The following is a 16,734-nucleotide window of genomic DNA, read 5'->3' on the forward strand; positions in this document are numbered from 1 at the left end:
ATTTTTGCATTTTTTTCAGATACAGTCCATTGATTTGCTAATAAGACAGCATAGTGCAGGTTATTACTACAAGTAATGAATAAGATGAAAATAATTTTAGAATATGACTGAAGCGCCTCTATTTTCCCTGCACATGACAGAAAAAAGCAAGCAATGAACATAATTAATGAATCAAGTGGAAATAAGTAAAGAATAATAGCAGGTTGAAGCTTATATTGAGGCAAAAATTACACCTGCTGGCAGCGTAAAGCAAATAAAATCCTCCTTCTCATTTCAGCACTGTGCGTATGTATGCATGAGTGTAAACAGTATGAAATGTAGGGCAGTAGGAGGGCTGCATCTTGCCTTTCACTAAGCGCCGCACGGGTTAAAGCCTCTCTGCCGAGGGATGTGGGTGAGGGGTTGAGTGGGGGGGCACAGTGAGCTCTGTGTCTGCTGGAAATCAATCAGAGCTCTTCATCTGTGAACCAGCGGGCTTGGCAGAGCTTCCGCTGCTCCGTACCAGCTTGTCTTGCCCTTCTTGTTTGTGTTTACATACTGCTGCGTGCGAGTGATGTCCCTTTCCCGTCACTGGTTCATCAGAGTCACAGCAGAGAGACAGTGGTCGCGGCTGAGAGCAGGGAATTAGGTCAAGGGCATGGTCGCTTCTCCTGGCTCTCGGGATGGTCTTATCATCCAGGCGGGGTCAATTAATCCCCTGTCAGCATTTAGCAGTCTCACAAATCAATATGTAAATGTGAGCAAGGGAGGTGATGCGCCTAACACTTATTTGTCAGAGTTCAAATGTAAGGAGATTTAAAACTCACAAAAGACTGTAGAGGCAGTCAGACATATCGATACAGAAATTAACAACACAGCTGGATTAATAATGAAGCGCTTTAATTTAGAAACATGAAGCTATACTTGAAATGAATTACAGCCAAAATAAACTAGCCTTTTAAATGAGCTAGACAACCTTTTTGGCATACAAGAAGGCTTTTATTCATCAAATTATTGTTAGATTTTTTTATCAGTGTTTGTGTAATAGTCTACAAGTGAGCAGAGAGATGACTGCTTGCTTACTAGCTTAATCACAAACACTCACTGCTAATGTTTACAACAATAGAACCAGACCTTCCAGCTAGCTGAAAGCAACAAGCTAACTTTCTTCAGAAGACTTCAGCTAGCACAAGTAGCACACAAAAGGCTGTAAAGGCAGCCCAACACATCAAAAAGGACAAATTAATACAGAATTTGACAATACAGTTGGTTGAATAAAGAAGCGCTTTAGTTTAGAAACATGAAGCTGGACTTGAAATGAATTACAGTAACTAGAAAAAAGAGTCACAACACATTTTTATTGTTTCCAGCCAAAGTAAACTAGCATTTTAAATGAGTTAGACAACTTTTTTGGCATACAAAAAGGCTTTTACGTTTTTATCCATGTTTGTGTAATAGCCTACAAGTAGACATGACTGTTTGCTTACTAGCTTAACCGCAAACACTCATTGTTAATGTTCAAAACAGAAGAGCCAGACCTTCCAGCTAGCTGAAAGCAACAAGCTAACTTTCTTCAGGTGGCTTTAGCTAGCACAAGTAGCACACAGAAGGCTGTAAAGGCAGCCCAACACATCAAAAAGGACAAAACAATACAGAATTTGACAAAACAGTTGGTTAAATATTGAAATATTTTAGTTTTTAGATAAGCATGAAGCTATACATGAAATGAATTACAGTAATTTTAGAGATATAATTAAGAATACTTTTATTGTTTGAAGCTAGAACAAACTACTGTATGTAGGTTTCCCTTTTACTTTTTAATTGAATGAGCTAGCCAACTTTGTTAGCATTTTTGCACATAAATCACTGATCAAATAAGTGTCCAATTTTACTGAAATTAGTCTAACAGCTTTTGTGAACATAGAGATGACTGCTTGCTCACTAGTTCAATCGCAAGCGCTCATTGCTAAAAGACTTTTCAGCTAGCTTACAGCAGCAGGCTAACTTTATTCAGAAAACTTAAGCTAGTGCTTGTTGGCTACAGTGGTACAATTAAAAACTGCCAAAGTTACACTTTTTTGTAGTATGTTTTCGTAATGGGATGCCCTTTTTAAGAAAATGCTAATAATGTCAGCTTGCTAATGCTAAGTTTGCATTTGCAGCTTTGAAGATTGTCTAGCTAACAGCCGTTGAGCTAAGCCAGCTTGTTTGTTGGCAAATACAGATGTATTTATTTTTTTATATTTGGTGGTTTTAATCAGGAGTGTAACGATCTATCAATGTATATTGATACATTTATTGGTTTATTGAGTAACCAGTCAGATTGTTAGAAAGTCAAAACATCGTTATACACTGTCACCTTAAAGTTGCGTTTTTGTTTTTATATTCTTACCACACACCTGTTGACAGTTTCTGTCCAGCTGCACATCCTTGACAAGCTAGCGTTAGCAACAGTTGCTAACAGTTAGCAGCCAAAATAACAAGTATAATCACTCCTCTATCAGCTTTGTGGACAGATTTCAGGAAGAGACCACACCAGGACTGGCCTCTTTCCTTATTTTGTCAACTGTCTGATTTTTTTATCTGTATACAATCATCTTATGACATTGTGAGTAGTTATAGACCACTCTGCCTTTGTTATGGCTTAAGTAGCATAGTGTCTGATACAGGCTCTATGGATAAAACAGAGGAAAAAGTGCACTGTTTCATTTCATGCCCTTTTTAGACACACTGATTCAATTCTGATGTCTCATGTTAAATTAATATAGAAAATATAAGCTGTCCAAACATGACATGGTTCAAGCTGGGTAGCTGCTTTCTGTATGTTATAGGCTGTTAAAATTGTGTATCTTAACATGACATTCTGTGCAGTGTGACTGCTGCTCCGAGCCGGCTGTAAGTGGCAATTAAAGGAACTGCAATATTTTGCATTTCTGCATTGCCTTGATTTTTCCGCCATCTAGCTGGTTGTATCTTAACAGTGTAATATTTCAGTTCTTTCAACTTGGATATCCAAGAACTGCTCGTATTGTTTATGCATGGACATTATTTGCTTTCACAAGGGCTCAGTTCCCTTTCTTTGAAATGGTTGAGGCCAACAGTAATGCTGAACAGAAGCACTGAGGTGTCTTGTTGTTTTTATCAGAGGAATGTTGTTGTAGGGAAAGAAAGTGATGTAAGCCTCACCACAGATAAAAGCACCTTTCATCCCACAATGTTCTGGGAGGAAAGTTTCAAACTTAGCCTGTGTGATGGGTTTTCTCTCACTGAAGCATTCCTAATGAGTTGATTATTCTCTGTTTATCTTTTAGGGAGTTGATGAAGTTCTGAACTGTGTCTGCATGTCATCAAATAGAAACTATTTACAGAATAAATCAATTCAGTGGATTGAATTACATGACTAATGCTGGCCTACTCACTTAGATTGCGAAAAGAATAAGATTGAGGTATTTGTGTTGGCTTTGTAACCTGTTTCGTAATGTAATGTAAATTCTTAGATTTAATAACTTATTCTTCTTTATGGGTGTTTCTCTAAAGTTCAAACTTTTTTTTTAAGGTTAAACGGGCAGCATTTTTACGAGCACATTCATGGGAACTAGACGAGTAATATGAGAGGGCATGAAACTCTATTAACACTAATCCTTTCCTCAGTTGCATGATAAAATTGCTAATTTAAAAAAAACTGATATTTTTATATTTTAAGGGTTAAATATTATTAATTGAAATAATTATCCCAGAATCAGAGTATATTGATACATTTATTATAGTTAGCACGTATAATATTACTTCGCGTGGCACCCCATTAACCGTATTGTCTTGCTTCATATGTTTCACATGTGAGTTTTTGGAGCGTTTCTGCTTGAATTTCTTTTCAAGATGTCAGAATATCCTCCCAGAGCTTCTGTTTTGATGTGAACTGCCTCCCACCCTCATAGATCTTAAGGTTGAGGATGCTCCAAAGGTTCTCAGTAGGGTTGAGGTCAGGGGAGGATGAGTTTCTCTCCTTTTATGCCCATAGCAGCCAATGACACAGAGATATTCTTTGCAGCATGAGATGGTGCATTGTCATGCATGAAGATAATTTTGCTACAAAAGGCACAGTTCTTCTTTTTGTACCATGGTAGAAAGTGGTCAGTCAGAAACTCTTTGCCCAGGTCATTTTCACACCTTCAGGGACCCTGAAGGGGCCTACCAGCTCTCTCCCCATGATTCCGGCACTAAACATGACTCCATCATCTCCTTGCTGATGCTGCAGCCTTGAGACATGGGAGCCATCCACCAACCATCCACTAATCCGCTATCTGGACCATCCAGGGTTGCACAGCACTCATCGGTAAACAAGACTGTTAGAAAATGAGTCTTTATGTATTTCTGGGCCCACTGCAACCGTTTCTGCTTGTGAGCATTGGTTAGGGGTGGCGGAATAGTAGGTTTATGCACGACTGCAAGCCTTTGGTGGATCCTACACCTTGAGGTTTGAGGGACTCCAGAAGCACCAACAGCTTCAAATACCTGTTTTCTGCTTTGTAATGGCATTTTAGTAGCTGCTCCCTTAATTTGCTGAATTTGTCTGGCAGAAACCTTCCTCATGATGCTTTTATCTGCATGAACCCATCTGTGCTCTGAATCAGCCACAAATTTCTTCACGGTACAATGATCACACTTAAGTTTATGTGAAATATCTAATGTTTTCATACCTTGTCCAAGGCATTGCACTATTTGAGGCAGCACACAGATCCTTTTTCTTTCCCATATTGCTGAAACCTGTGGCCTGCTTAATAATGCAGAACATCCTTCTTAAATAGTTTTCCTTTAATCGGGCTCACCTGGCAACCTAATGATCACAGGTGTCTGAGATTAATTTCAGTGATCCAAAGAGCCCCAAGACAAAATACTATCCATGAGTTTAATTGAGAAACTGAAAATTGAATGTTTGACACTAAAATCCAATTTGCATAATAATTTGAAACATGGTGTATAGTGTCAAATTGTATTAAAATCATATAATATGTTATTGTACCATATAATTTAGTTTTGTTTCATATTGCACGTTATATACCATATTGTATAGTTTTATACAGTATCATATCCCATTATGTCATGTGTCTTATCATTACATATCCTATTGTATCGAATCATTGTGTCATATCGCACTGTTTCACACATTTCATAATGTATTGAATTGTATGGTTCTGTTTAATACTATATTGTTACTTTTATATTTTGTCTGGTGGATTGTTGTTTTTTGTGATGTTAGATGATTTTTCAACCTTGAATGATGTGTAATGTGTATGGAGTAATCCTTGATTCCCACCCTTAAATAGCTCCACCCTTGTCCATACACCAGTTATGCCTGAACTTAATGGATCTATAGTTAAACAACAGAGCATTTGGCTTGGCTACAGCTTTGTTTTTCCTCGTGATTGCTTCCTATTTTCGAGACAATTCAGCATCTTGGCATCCTAAGGACGTCACAGTTTTCATGCCTTTGTGTGTTGTTGTGTGTGTTTGTGTTACACGCTTGCTGACTGATACATGGGACCATTACAGTTACTACGGTTTGAGCTCATACTTGTAGATTTCCCTTCAACAGCGGGTTGATTTTCCCACAGATCTAGCGGCAGCATTATTCATATCTAACACCGTTAGTCACATGCGAAGCTGAGCTACCATACTGCTGTTCAGGCACTGGACACTTTTATTTTCAAGCACTGCTGTGTGAGGGGACTGTCTTTGCCTTATGGTTACTTCCTGTTATTCTTGATGCCATTGTATCTCACATCCTACTTCAGTGATGAGACTAACAGAGGCTGCCGTGTCATTATCACCTCCATGTTAAAATCTCATTCTCAGCTCACAGTACACGACTCTCTAGAGGATGGACTGTAATCAGGCTGCAGGACAGCGGGTCCTGGTCCTGCTGCTGTAGAAGGCCGGTGAGGGGTGGGTCATGTTTTTGTTAAATTCCTGGAAACACCCTGTTTTGCTTTGGCTGCTTAATGCTGGGAAGGCTAAGTGATTGCATCAAGTCCTTGTTATGTAATAAGGGAACATGGCTGTAGTTCTGTCCAGGCTGGAGTAAGGACTTGATGTTGGAAGTTTTTTTTTTCTCACTTAAATTTATTTATTTATTTATTTATTTAAGATTTATTTTTGGGCCTTTTCATACCTTTATTTGATAGAGGAAGGTCAATGGATAGAGTCGGAAACAGGGAAGAGAGCAGGGAGAGACATGCGGCAAAGGGCCACAGGCCGGATTCAAACCCGGGCCGCCCGCATACATGGGTAGCACCTTAAACCACTTGACCATCTGCGCTCCCAAATTTATTTTTTAATGATAATTTTTTACTGAGCATAGCATCATTGTGATGTTTTCTTGTTCCTATCATTTTCATTGTTGTGTTTTATATGAAACTTATGCAGTATAAGAAATGCCCAATAATGTTATTTGTGTTTTCTGTTGGTGTGTGCTGCTATATATTCAAGTGGATCATGGTTTATTTTTATTGTTTTTTTTTACTGATATATATATATATTTATGTGAAGGCTGCTAATAGTGAACATCACTTGGAGTCTAAGACAGATTTCCCCAAGAAGACAATGCGTATCGTGTCATACTGGATCATATTATATAAGATTGCTAGTTGTATTGTATTGTGCCATATTTCGCATTATATCATGTGGTATCAAATCGTTTAAGTTATCATCTTGTGTTTTACTCTATCATACAATATCTTTTCGGCTTGTATCATATCACATAACATTGCATGATTGCATGGCAGCATGTCAGTGTATCGTAGCGTATTGTATCATATCATTGTATTTCCTCTTGCCTTCATATTGTTCACAGGGACAGTTAAAAAGCTGGCTAAGTTTAAATGCAAAGTGGTACCAACAAACAAAATTAAGTAAACTAAAAAAATGACTCCTATTGACACTAATACTCAATCCAGTGAGACAGAAATAATAAAGAAACTTGACTACACTGTTTTAATCATATTTTACCATCCATTTTCATTGCAGAAACTGGATGGTAAAAAATGAATGACATAACTGGATTATTTTGCAAGACTTTGTGGCATGGAGAATTTAAATGAATGTGTTTGTAATTCTCTCCACCCAGTTTGGTTTTAGAGATGACACATTTATAGCAATGAGGCTTCAGAATTATTACGAGGCATTTAAACCATTCTTGAAAAAGGACATTTTGCCTGATTAATATCTTTAAATCACTGCCCACATCTCCAGCAGTATGTGAATTCAACAAGTCAGTTTCCTATTGTAAACACAGAAGTCATCCCCACTGTTGGCGGGGCATATTAAAGTGCATTTGGATGCACTTTACACAGCCTCTTGTTGGTCAGCTGCTTGACATTGGGAGCACTTTGTTGCTCAACAGAAGTGTTTGTTCTGCCACTAAAAGGGCTCAGTGTGCCCTTCTGCTCAGACCTAAAAGCCAGCATGCCCCAAAGAAATACAGTTATGTTCATTTCAGTGGATTAGTCAGCGAAACGATGCAATGTGAGCAGTAGTTGTCCATGTTACAGTGGGAAGAAGATATGAGATTTACTGCAGATATGCTTTGCCCAACTTTGATCAAACACAGTCACATCCTGTAAGAAAGCATCGCTTTCTATGCACAATTCACTGAATTAAATGTGTGACAGGGATGTAAATCACCAGTTTCATCACGATTAGAAACAATATCGATTCTCAAAACAACAATTCGATATTTGCCAATATCACAAAGTCTGCCACGATTCGATTTCGATTCGATTCGATCTAGAGGCCTCCAATCAATATCAGACGATATTTTGAACCCATTTTCCACAATCTGTTACTTTTCACATAAAGGAAAAAAACCCCACAATATTGATACTCTCTCGGCTGCTAACCATTACCTGCCATCCACGCCTAGTGGTGTTGTGACTTGTGTATGGGCGGAAACTGTCATAACCAAGTACGTGGGGGACTTTCAAATTAAAAGCGTAAGGTAAAAATGGCGATTAATACTGATGTTTATACTTTCAGTCGATTTGACTGAATCATTGCTCAAACAATTGATATACCGATCCAGATCGATGAATCGTTACACCCCTAGTGATAATGCCACTGTTCTTGCAGGCGTACATTTTACAGTTGAATGGATGGTTAAAAAATGTTGGCTGGTTTAAAAGATTGGACTGTGTATCATGGGTTCTCTATAAATCAGAGTGTGATTCCATAAACAAGTCTGTGTTTTTCAAAGATATCTGAGAAAACTGACCTTGGGCTTGTGGTTAAAGAAGAGTGAGACAGTGAGCATCCAAACTGGAATTCTGGCTCTGATAAACTTCTTAGAAAAGTTGAAATAACAAATGCTGCCCTGATTAACTTTTCAGTACATAGCCAGAGGTGCGTTTTTCCACATGAGGTTAACTCTTGCAGCATTTCAAAGTGTCTTAGCTTGATGTGTGATGACTCACTGTTATTCCTCTGACACCAGAGAGTGCTGATATGCCCTGGATGACACTGATTTATGCTTAAATCCATTAAGCAACCTGCCTTCATGCATTGCACAGGATTAGCGTCTATCCCTCTAACACCCACTCAGTCTCCATACACACCAAGAATTGCTGTCCCACGTCCATGCCTCAGGCCAGTTCATGTCATTGTGAGCTTTTTCATCCTCTGCATATGATTTTTCACACAATAACCTGATCTTGTTTCAAAGCCAGTTTTTGGCCCTTAATAGTATTTTGCTTGAAGCTGCTATTGGTTTGAATGAAGGCTTATGTAAGGTTAACTATAGGGTAAGATCAATCTATAAGAGCACCCTGGAGGCTTTTTGTGATTGAGGATCAACAAAACATCCCAGGTTTGGTTCCAGCTGTGAAATTTTTGATACACTTTATAAACCCTCTCACCTTTAGCCCCGCTTCTCTCTCTCTATTTCAACTCTCCAGTTGAAGCAAACTGTTATTAAACTGTATAAAATTAAGATGAATCAGATTGCCTTAAGGGAAACATTGACAATTTGAAAAAGAAGTGTTGCTGGTCTAGCAACTTAACATTAAGGATTGGAGTTTTGAGATGCTGCGTGTAGTAACAAGTCCTGTTGTCATGCTGTTGTGGTTAGGAACTAGCAAACATTTGCTAATAGTCAAACTGACTCATGCTGTAATGCACAAAAATTAAACAAGAAACATTTAAAGGATTATTTCAGGTTGTGGCTAATTACAGCCTTGTTAGGAAGTCTGCTACGTTCACACTGCAGTCAAAAGTGACCTGAATCTGATTTATTTGCTCACATGTGACTCGTATCTGATTTTTTTTCTGACAGTGTGAACAGTGGAAGTCACATTGAATCTGACCTTTTCGAATCAGATTCAGGCCACTTTCGAATGTGGTTCTCAATCAGATGCGTATATATGATCTTTTGGAAGTTGACTGCAGTGCGAACAGGCAAACAAAAAAAATCAGATCTGAGAAAAGATCACAATTGAGTGTTAAGGCCTGCAGTGTGAACGTAGCCTAACATAACTGTTACTCACTTTGAGCCAAGCTACGCTAATGCTAACTCATCCAATCTTCTATGCTAGATAGGCAGTGTGTCTTAACTCTCATATATCTGTTAGTATACTGTAATAAAATACACTTAAATGGAGTCCAGAGCATTTAATCATAGTGGGCATTGTTGTTTTGTACTAATAGGAAGTGACAGCTAAGAGGGGGATCAGGAGATCCACATCCATTGGTTACATCCATTTCCTGAGAGGGGCGTGGTCGGGGCGGAGTCAGTCAGCTCAGTAACATTTAAAGACACAGACACAGCTCGGTTTTATACATGCAAAAATCCAGTACTGGAGTGTTTTTTTTTTTTTTTTCAGAAACAAACATCACAGGCATGTTTTGGCGACCTCTGAGACCAAAATAAACTTGGCTTAAAAGGGTAAAATATGTGACCTTTAAGTCAACTGAAACATGCATTTCTTGCGGAAAACTTTCTGCCAACTCAACATTTTTACCTGTGAGCTAGTTTTAGTGTTCAGTTGGGCCCCTCAGCTCAAAACAGCTGGGAAACTTATTACTTGACTATTTTACGTTGGGCCCTCATATTTGTTTTATAAAGTGAGAACTGTTATCAGACTTGTGCTGCACAGTGGTGTAGAGGTTAGCGCTGTCGCCTGACAGATAGAAGGTTTAAATCCCGGCTGAACATGGCCTGTCTGTGGTGGAGTTTGCATGTTTGTTAGGTCAGCTGGTCACTCTAAATTTCTTGTAGGTGTTAACATGGGAGAGCCTGGTTGTCTACATGTCAGTGCTGTGATTGACTGGTGACAAGTCCAGGATGTACCCTGTCTCTCACCTATGGAAGCCTCCATGACCCCAGACAGACAGTGAAGAGAATAAATAGATGTAGCAGACTCAAGGCTCCATGCACTGAGGTCTTCTGAATATTTTGGATGAGGACTGATTATAAATGGGGCTGCAATCAACAGAGATTTCCATCAGTGATTGACCAGTTTAGTTTAGTCTATGAAATCTTAGAATATAATGGAGAAAATGCATTAATAATGTTTGACATCCACAACTGACATTTTTAATGTCCTGTTTTGTCTGTCCAACTTTTTAAAACCACAAAGCATTCATTTTTTAACCCAAAACTGTCAAAGGGGAAATCCCACAGCTTATTCATGACATTGCTTAGGTTTTGGGGCTGTGAGATGACAGTATTGATCAAAATAAATGAATCAACTTCTTGATTGCAATCACATTAATTCAGATTTGATCATATCTGTTTTAAATTAATTTAGTGTGATCACATGACCAAAGTCGAAAAAAGCACCCATTTGATTTTTTTTTAAATTTAACTCAGCTTTTATTCATTTACTGATGTGAGTAAAACACTAACATGAATCATGATATTGAATTTCACCAAATGCCAGTATGTGTGTGGGGGCCATGGGGTCTTGTGACAGTGGTAGTAGAGCAGCTGTAGATCTGACCTGGCCCCCCTACCCCCCTCCCCTTAAGCTCGGACGCAGGCGTGAAAAGATAACATCCTCCCCTGCTGTGGCCCTCTGAGGAATCTGCAGGTCGGGCCCGCTCCTCGGTGGGCTGAGCAGGGCTGCGTCATATAGGAATGCCCCTGGAGCAGTTGCATCAACAAGCAGAGAGACAGAAGCTCTCGATCGGTGCGGTGTGTGATAACGAACCGTCACTACCTCAGCTTTAGTCATACAATAAAAACTGCAGTGACTAATGTTTGCGCGTCTCGTGACTGATCGATTGAGACTGGACTGCTCATACAGGGATAGTAGACTTATATTTGCGTTCAGTCTTAGCTGGGTTATGTGGGTCAAGATTTGTGCATGTTGTCTAAAATCTGTTGAGCTTAGACTTGCAGCTTAGTCCTGAAATTCTACTCAAGCCAAGTCACTTTTTGGTGCCTTAAGTATGTCTTCTTTAAACATTGTGGCAGCATGCATGCATTTAAAGTGCCCCATTGTTGTCTCATTCTCTCCTTTTCATACAGCTCTTATTTCAGCTGTCCCACACAAGGCTTGGATGCTCCCTGACCAGACTGTAATACTTGAGGAATGTGTCTTTTTGTTTGGCTTTGTCAACCCTGTGTCACTGCAGGTGGATAGTGTGGGGTCAGATAACTTTATTGTATGTGTGTATGAGGGTGTTTAACTCCCTCAGGCAGCACAGCTGAGTGTAGGAGGGGCCATCTCCTCAGCCTGGGTGTGAGTTGGCTGCTCTCAGAGACAGAGCAGATCGAGGAGGGAGGGAGTAAGCACGAGTCTGTGAGGAGAAACTTTTTACTAGCACCTTTGTTTTGTACTCATCGGATATGCTGGCTGCCCGCTTCTGTTTGGGATCAAGCTTGGAGATATCATACCACAGCTGTTGACCATGCAAGGGCGAGCTGGGAAAGCTCCGAAGAAGGAGCTGGTCATTGAGAGTCCACAGCAGTACAGGAGCTCGGCTGCAGCTGAGGCTGAGGTAGACACAGTGCCACAGGTGGTGGTAAGTCATTCTAGGACTTTATAAAGAGAGAAATTACACTTTTGTGTCCTGGCTTGCCAGTCTCTTTTGACTGAAAATAAGGTCTAACAGTGAGCATGGCTGTAAAGATTAACCACAATCATAAAGACCTGAAGCAGGTGTCATGTGAGTGCTGGTGCAGGTCCACCTTTGTCATCTCTTTCATTAAACACAACAAATTAACATTCAAAATGTGCAACATTAGCACGAGCATAGAGGGATTTTACACTTACTTGACCAACTTAGATGGAACATGTTTTTTCTTTTTCAACAAGGCAAGCATGACCTTCACTTGTTGAACATTTTATTTGGATCAAAAGTCAACCGTGTGATAACTTCCTGCTTCATTATGGAACGTGTGGATCCTTTCAGAGTTATGTTAACAGTCGGTGGCTGAAGTGTCAGCACAGAGGGGTACAACACAGCACCATTGTTTAGAGCTGTGAGAGGGTGTAGTGATGGGAGGAGTGGGTGCTGCAGCTAAACAGCTGTTAGATCACTGTAGAGAGGGAGTGGAGGAGATGTCTTCATATGTTTCTGTATATGCTCCGTTTAGGGATGACTTATGTGGAAAATGTACTGTGGTTTTATCTAAATACTTCACTTAGGATGGAGATGAAAGTGTAATAGCTCCACTCTACTAGTCATAAACTCAACAAGTGTTTTTAAAGTGACAATAATTCAGCACAAAGTTTGGTCTAGGTTTGTTGAAAATGGTCCAAATTGTGGGATGGGGATGACAGAGCTTGTGCTTGTGTACTTTTTCAAGCTCAGCGCTGAGTGGACGGTGTGGTTGACCACCTTTAGCCAGTGACAAAGCAGCGTGGGAGAGCCCAGAGGGGCTCAGATGAAAACAAAAGTCAGCAGCAAGAGAGAGGGGCTAGAAAATTCCTCTTTGGTGGGAGGAGGGCGGCATCAAGGGCACTGATCATCAACTGGCGGCCCATGGGGCAAAATCAGGCCCCTCAGAGCTTCCTGTCTGTCCCCCTAGAAGATCAATGAATTCAGAAAAGCAGGAAAATAAAATGTTGTGGTTTTAAGACTAACTTTTGGCTTTAGACGTCTGCAGCTGTTGCCAAAAGCAATTAATATTCAAATAGTTTTAGAATAACTTCACATTTGATTTGTTTTTACAGAAATTCACTTGTCAGCCGTTATTAGTTGATTTTAAAAAAATGTGTCAAAACTGGCAAAAATGGCCTGACAGAGTGATGAAAATTAGCGATAAGTGTCCAAATGGGTTGTGGAGCGGCACAAAGGGACAAAAACTTGCAGAAAAAGAGGTTGAAATGTGGCACATTTATGTTAAAGGAAAAAGGGGCAAAAGTATATCAAAATGGGTTAAGTGTCAAAAATTGTGAAAATGTAATGAAAAGTGGCAAAAATAGACAAAAGTAGCAAAAATAGATAAAGGAGTGGCACAAAAGGGATAAGAAAGGCAAGAAAATTGGTTAAAAGGAATTAAACTCTGACTATAAATTGGGTTAAAGAGGCAAAAAACCCAAAAAGTATTGAAAATGAATTAAAAGTGGCAAAATGGTGCAAAAACAGCCAACGGAGAAGTAGTGAAAAGGCAGGAAAGTTGGTTAAAGAGTGATAAAATAGCAAAAAGTGTCAGAAATGGGTTAAAAGTTGCAATATGGAGCAAAAATAGCCAATAAAAAGTAGTGAAAAAGCAGGAAAGTTGGTTAAAGAGTGATAAAATAGCAAACATGGGTTAAAAGTGGCACAAAAAGTAACAGAATGAAGCAGTGAAGTAGTGAAAAGTGTGAAACATGAGTTCATATTGGTGCTGAATCACAATTGTTGAGGGCCCATTCTCTGAGATTTTTAGGAGCCCAGCCAACTCTGTAGGCATGCCTGTCTCCTTGTGGTCTATGGCATTATAGATCAGGATAGATCTCACTGGTAATGCCAAAAAAATGCCCTGCATTTTGAAAGAAAATACAAATACTAATAAAAAAATTTGTTAATCAGAACAAAATATTGATTTAATTTTTCTTTATTTGGAAGTCCAGCCCCCAGAGACTTGCTAAAAAAACAAATAGCTACACCTGCAAAAACTCAGTTTTTCAGTCCATCTTATCTCAGTCCATTTTTTCAGTCCATCTTATCTCTAGTCAGAAATACCTCTGAACCCTTACTTTAGGACTCATTCACCTGACAAATCTAGATAAACATCTCATTTTCAGGTATTTAAAATAATTCCAGACTTGTCAGTAGCTTTTGAATACATAGAAGGATTTATTTTTTACAAGAAGTTAGTTGAACAAATTTGTTAAGATTTGAGATTTTTGCATGATGTGCTTTGAAAGAGTTGCAGACACCTTGTTTTTATCTGTCAAATTTATTTAAAGAAAAGAAAATTAAAGAGAGAATGCTCCTTAACAGTTCCACCTCGTCATGGTTTTTTAAATTGATTTTTATGGTCTCGGTCTTGGTCTTGACTTGCCTTGGTCTCTCAACCCCTAAAAGTATTGGTCTCAGTGCACTCTGGTCTTGGGCAAGTGTCGGTATCGGAAAGTGTGGTCTCGAGTACAACACTAGAGGTTTAAGTGAAAGGCAAAATGTGAGACTTTTGATTTCTGAAGTCGTCACCTTCTATGAACTCTCTCTTTGAGTGGATGCTCATTAAAGCACTTCTCTCTTCCTGGACATTCATGCACAAAGTCTGCATGCCTTGTTCTTAAAGTTTCATTGTTTGTTACAGGCTGTAGTCCTTAGATGAAGAGATTTCGGGTCTCTTGAATGGAGGCAAAGACACGTACACACATCTTATCTCTTCCAGGTCTTAATTCCTTCCTGACCTACCTGTTCTGCTCACAGAGATCAGCATCAGTCACACTGCTCTCTCTGTCTCAGAACAGAGAGATAACATTAGGAATATGTACCTGACTCAGACTTTTGTCAGCTGGATTAGATTTGGATGTGTGATACAAAGTTTAGTTTCAGTTCAGTGCCAAACCAAACTCCTATCTGACTAGATCAGCCTTATGTTTTGGACCATAACAAGCACTTTTATCTGAGTTTCGGCCAGAGATGTAAACTTTTTCAGCTGTCTTCTTCATTGTTATAGCTCCAGTCATCATACTTTTCTCTAAACCAAAGCTCATCTCAAAGCGGCAAATCAGCTCTCCATTACTTTATAATAGGGGCCAAATGCTGGCATTAGACAAAACCTCCCTCCATAAACCTCTTTTTAACAAGGTCTGTTTGGAGCATGGAGAAAATGACTTATAATTGGCTCTAAAAGGACATAAACCCATGTCAGCAGCAGATGTTTATCCATTGTGTTATATCAATTTAATCTCTGCTATGGTACAACTGCTGAGTTAGAGAGGAGATGTATTATTGGGCTGAAGATGTGACCTGTTGGACGAACTCTGATATGTTTTCACCGCCAACATGGGAGAAGCGTTGGCATTGTGGGAGGTTTACAACAGAGAAGGTCCTAAAATAAACATTGACATTGGTATCGGCCATCTGCTAAATTGTTAATCTAATCTAAACAACGGTACTACATAGGACATGATTTTTACAGCTTGTGCATCTCTTCTTTTAATGGGCCTTATTCATTTCCATGTGTTAGAATGTATTTGTATGCACTATCTACTGTACCTGTGTCTTTTCTAGTGTCACATTTACAGGAAAATACTCAATCAAAACCTAGAACAAGTCACAATAGGGAGACTGAGTAAACTTAATCACAATGTCATTATTTTAGTCCTTGTATAATATAATGAGTAATTTAGTTTTGGCTTACTACACCTTTCCCTACAGTTAATGCCAAAGACTACTACTAAGACTTAGTTAAAGAGGCGGTGGGCTAACATTTTGATGCTTAAGTTGGCCATAACATTAGCAGTGATGGGCTAACTAACAGTAACAGTAGCAAAGTTTGCTTGGAGGTGATGTTACAGCTTATAAATGTATAGCAGTAGTTCAGACAGGTCAGGGATTTAAGTGACGCCATATAATCAAGATCAGCTGATCACGCAAGCCCTCATCAGCTGACGACCAGCTGATTTGCTCCAAGGATGCTATTGGCTAATCCACCCCCATGCGGCTGGCTTTGCTGCTCCCTCTGCAGGCCCCTTTTTGCAGCCCTCCTCCACCCCAGCTACTCCTCCATTCTGCTTCTGGATTAATCAGTGTCATTCTGTTGTCACTGATACCTTTTCTGTTCCTTTTTTGGCTGCTTTTCTCCGTGCCTCAGGCTTTCCTTGTAGACATATAAAGGCAGGAACATATGCTGTTCCTGCTTGATGCTTTCCATGTAGGCTTGTATAAAGGGATCCCAGAACAGCCACACTGCTAATGCTAAATATAGAGAAAACTAATAAATGATAATGAAGAAAAATATTTCCAACAACAAATGTTGTGTTTCTAGACAAAGTGGCCCAGAGTGAAAAAAATGTCACATTGGTTTGGTTTGTCTCTTAGCTTAATCTAAAGCAGAGGTCATCAACTACATTTGCACATGGGCCAGATTTAGTCTTGACAGAGATAGTGGGGGCCAGACTTTCAAATAAACTCAAATCAAATAAATATCTTGATCTATTTAACACATTATGATATTAGAATTAGTATTTTCTTTCAAAATGCACACGGGTTTTAGCCTTTAACAGTGAGATCTGTCTCTATTACCTATACTGCAGCCAGCCACAAGGTGGCAATTGAGATATTTTACCTACATATTTCATGGGTTCTCATGTGGTCCAG

General features: G+C 39.3%; 1 protein-coding gene across 2 annotated transcripts in view; it reads left to right on the plus strand.

Annotated features, from left to right (window-relative positions):
- zmp:0000001200 (dedicator of cytokinesis protein 9) overlaps positions 1 to 16,734 on the plus strand; it is a 130,809-nt gene that overhangs the window by 43,731 nt on the left and 70,344 nt on the right. Inside the window, exon 1 of one of the 2 annotated variants that reach the window (XM_041807470.1) lies at positions 11,727 to 11,994. The exons of the other annotated variant lie outside the window; for it this stretch is intronic. Within the exon in view, the coding sequence (XP_041663404.1) occupies positions 11,881 to 11,994 (114 nt within the window). The 5' untranslated portion in view covers positions 11,727 to 11,880. Of the gene's footprint in view, positions 1 to 11,726; positions 11,995 to 16,734 lie in introns of those variants that run through there. 2 annotated transcript variants of the gene reach the window in all.

Source organism: Cheilinus undulatus, linkage group 15, assembly GCF_018320785.1.
Source record: "Cheilinus undulatus linkage group 15, ASM1832078v1, whole genome shotgun sequence".
Lineage (NCBI taxonomy): Eukaryota > Metazoa > Chordata > Actinopteri > Labriformes > Labridae > Cheilinus > Cheilinus undulatus.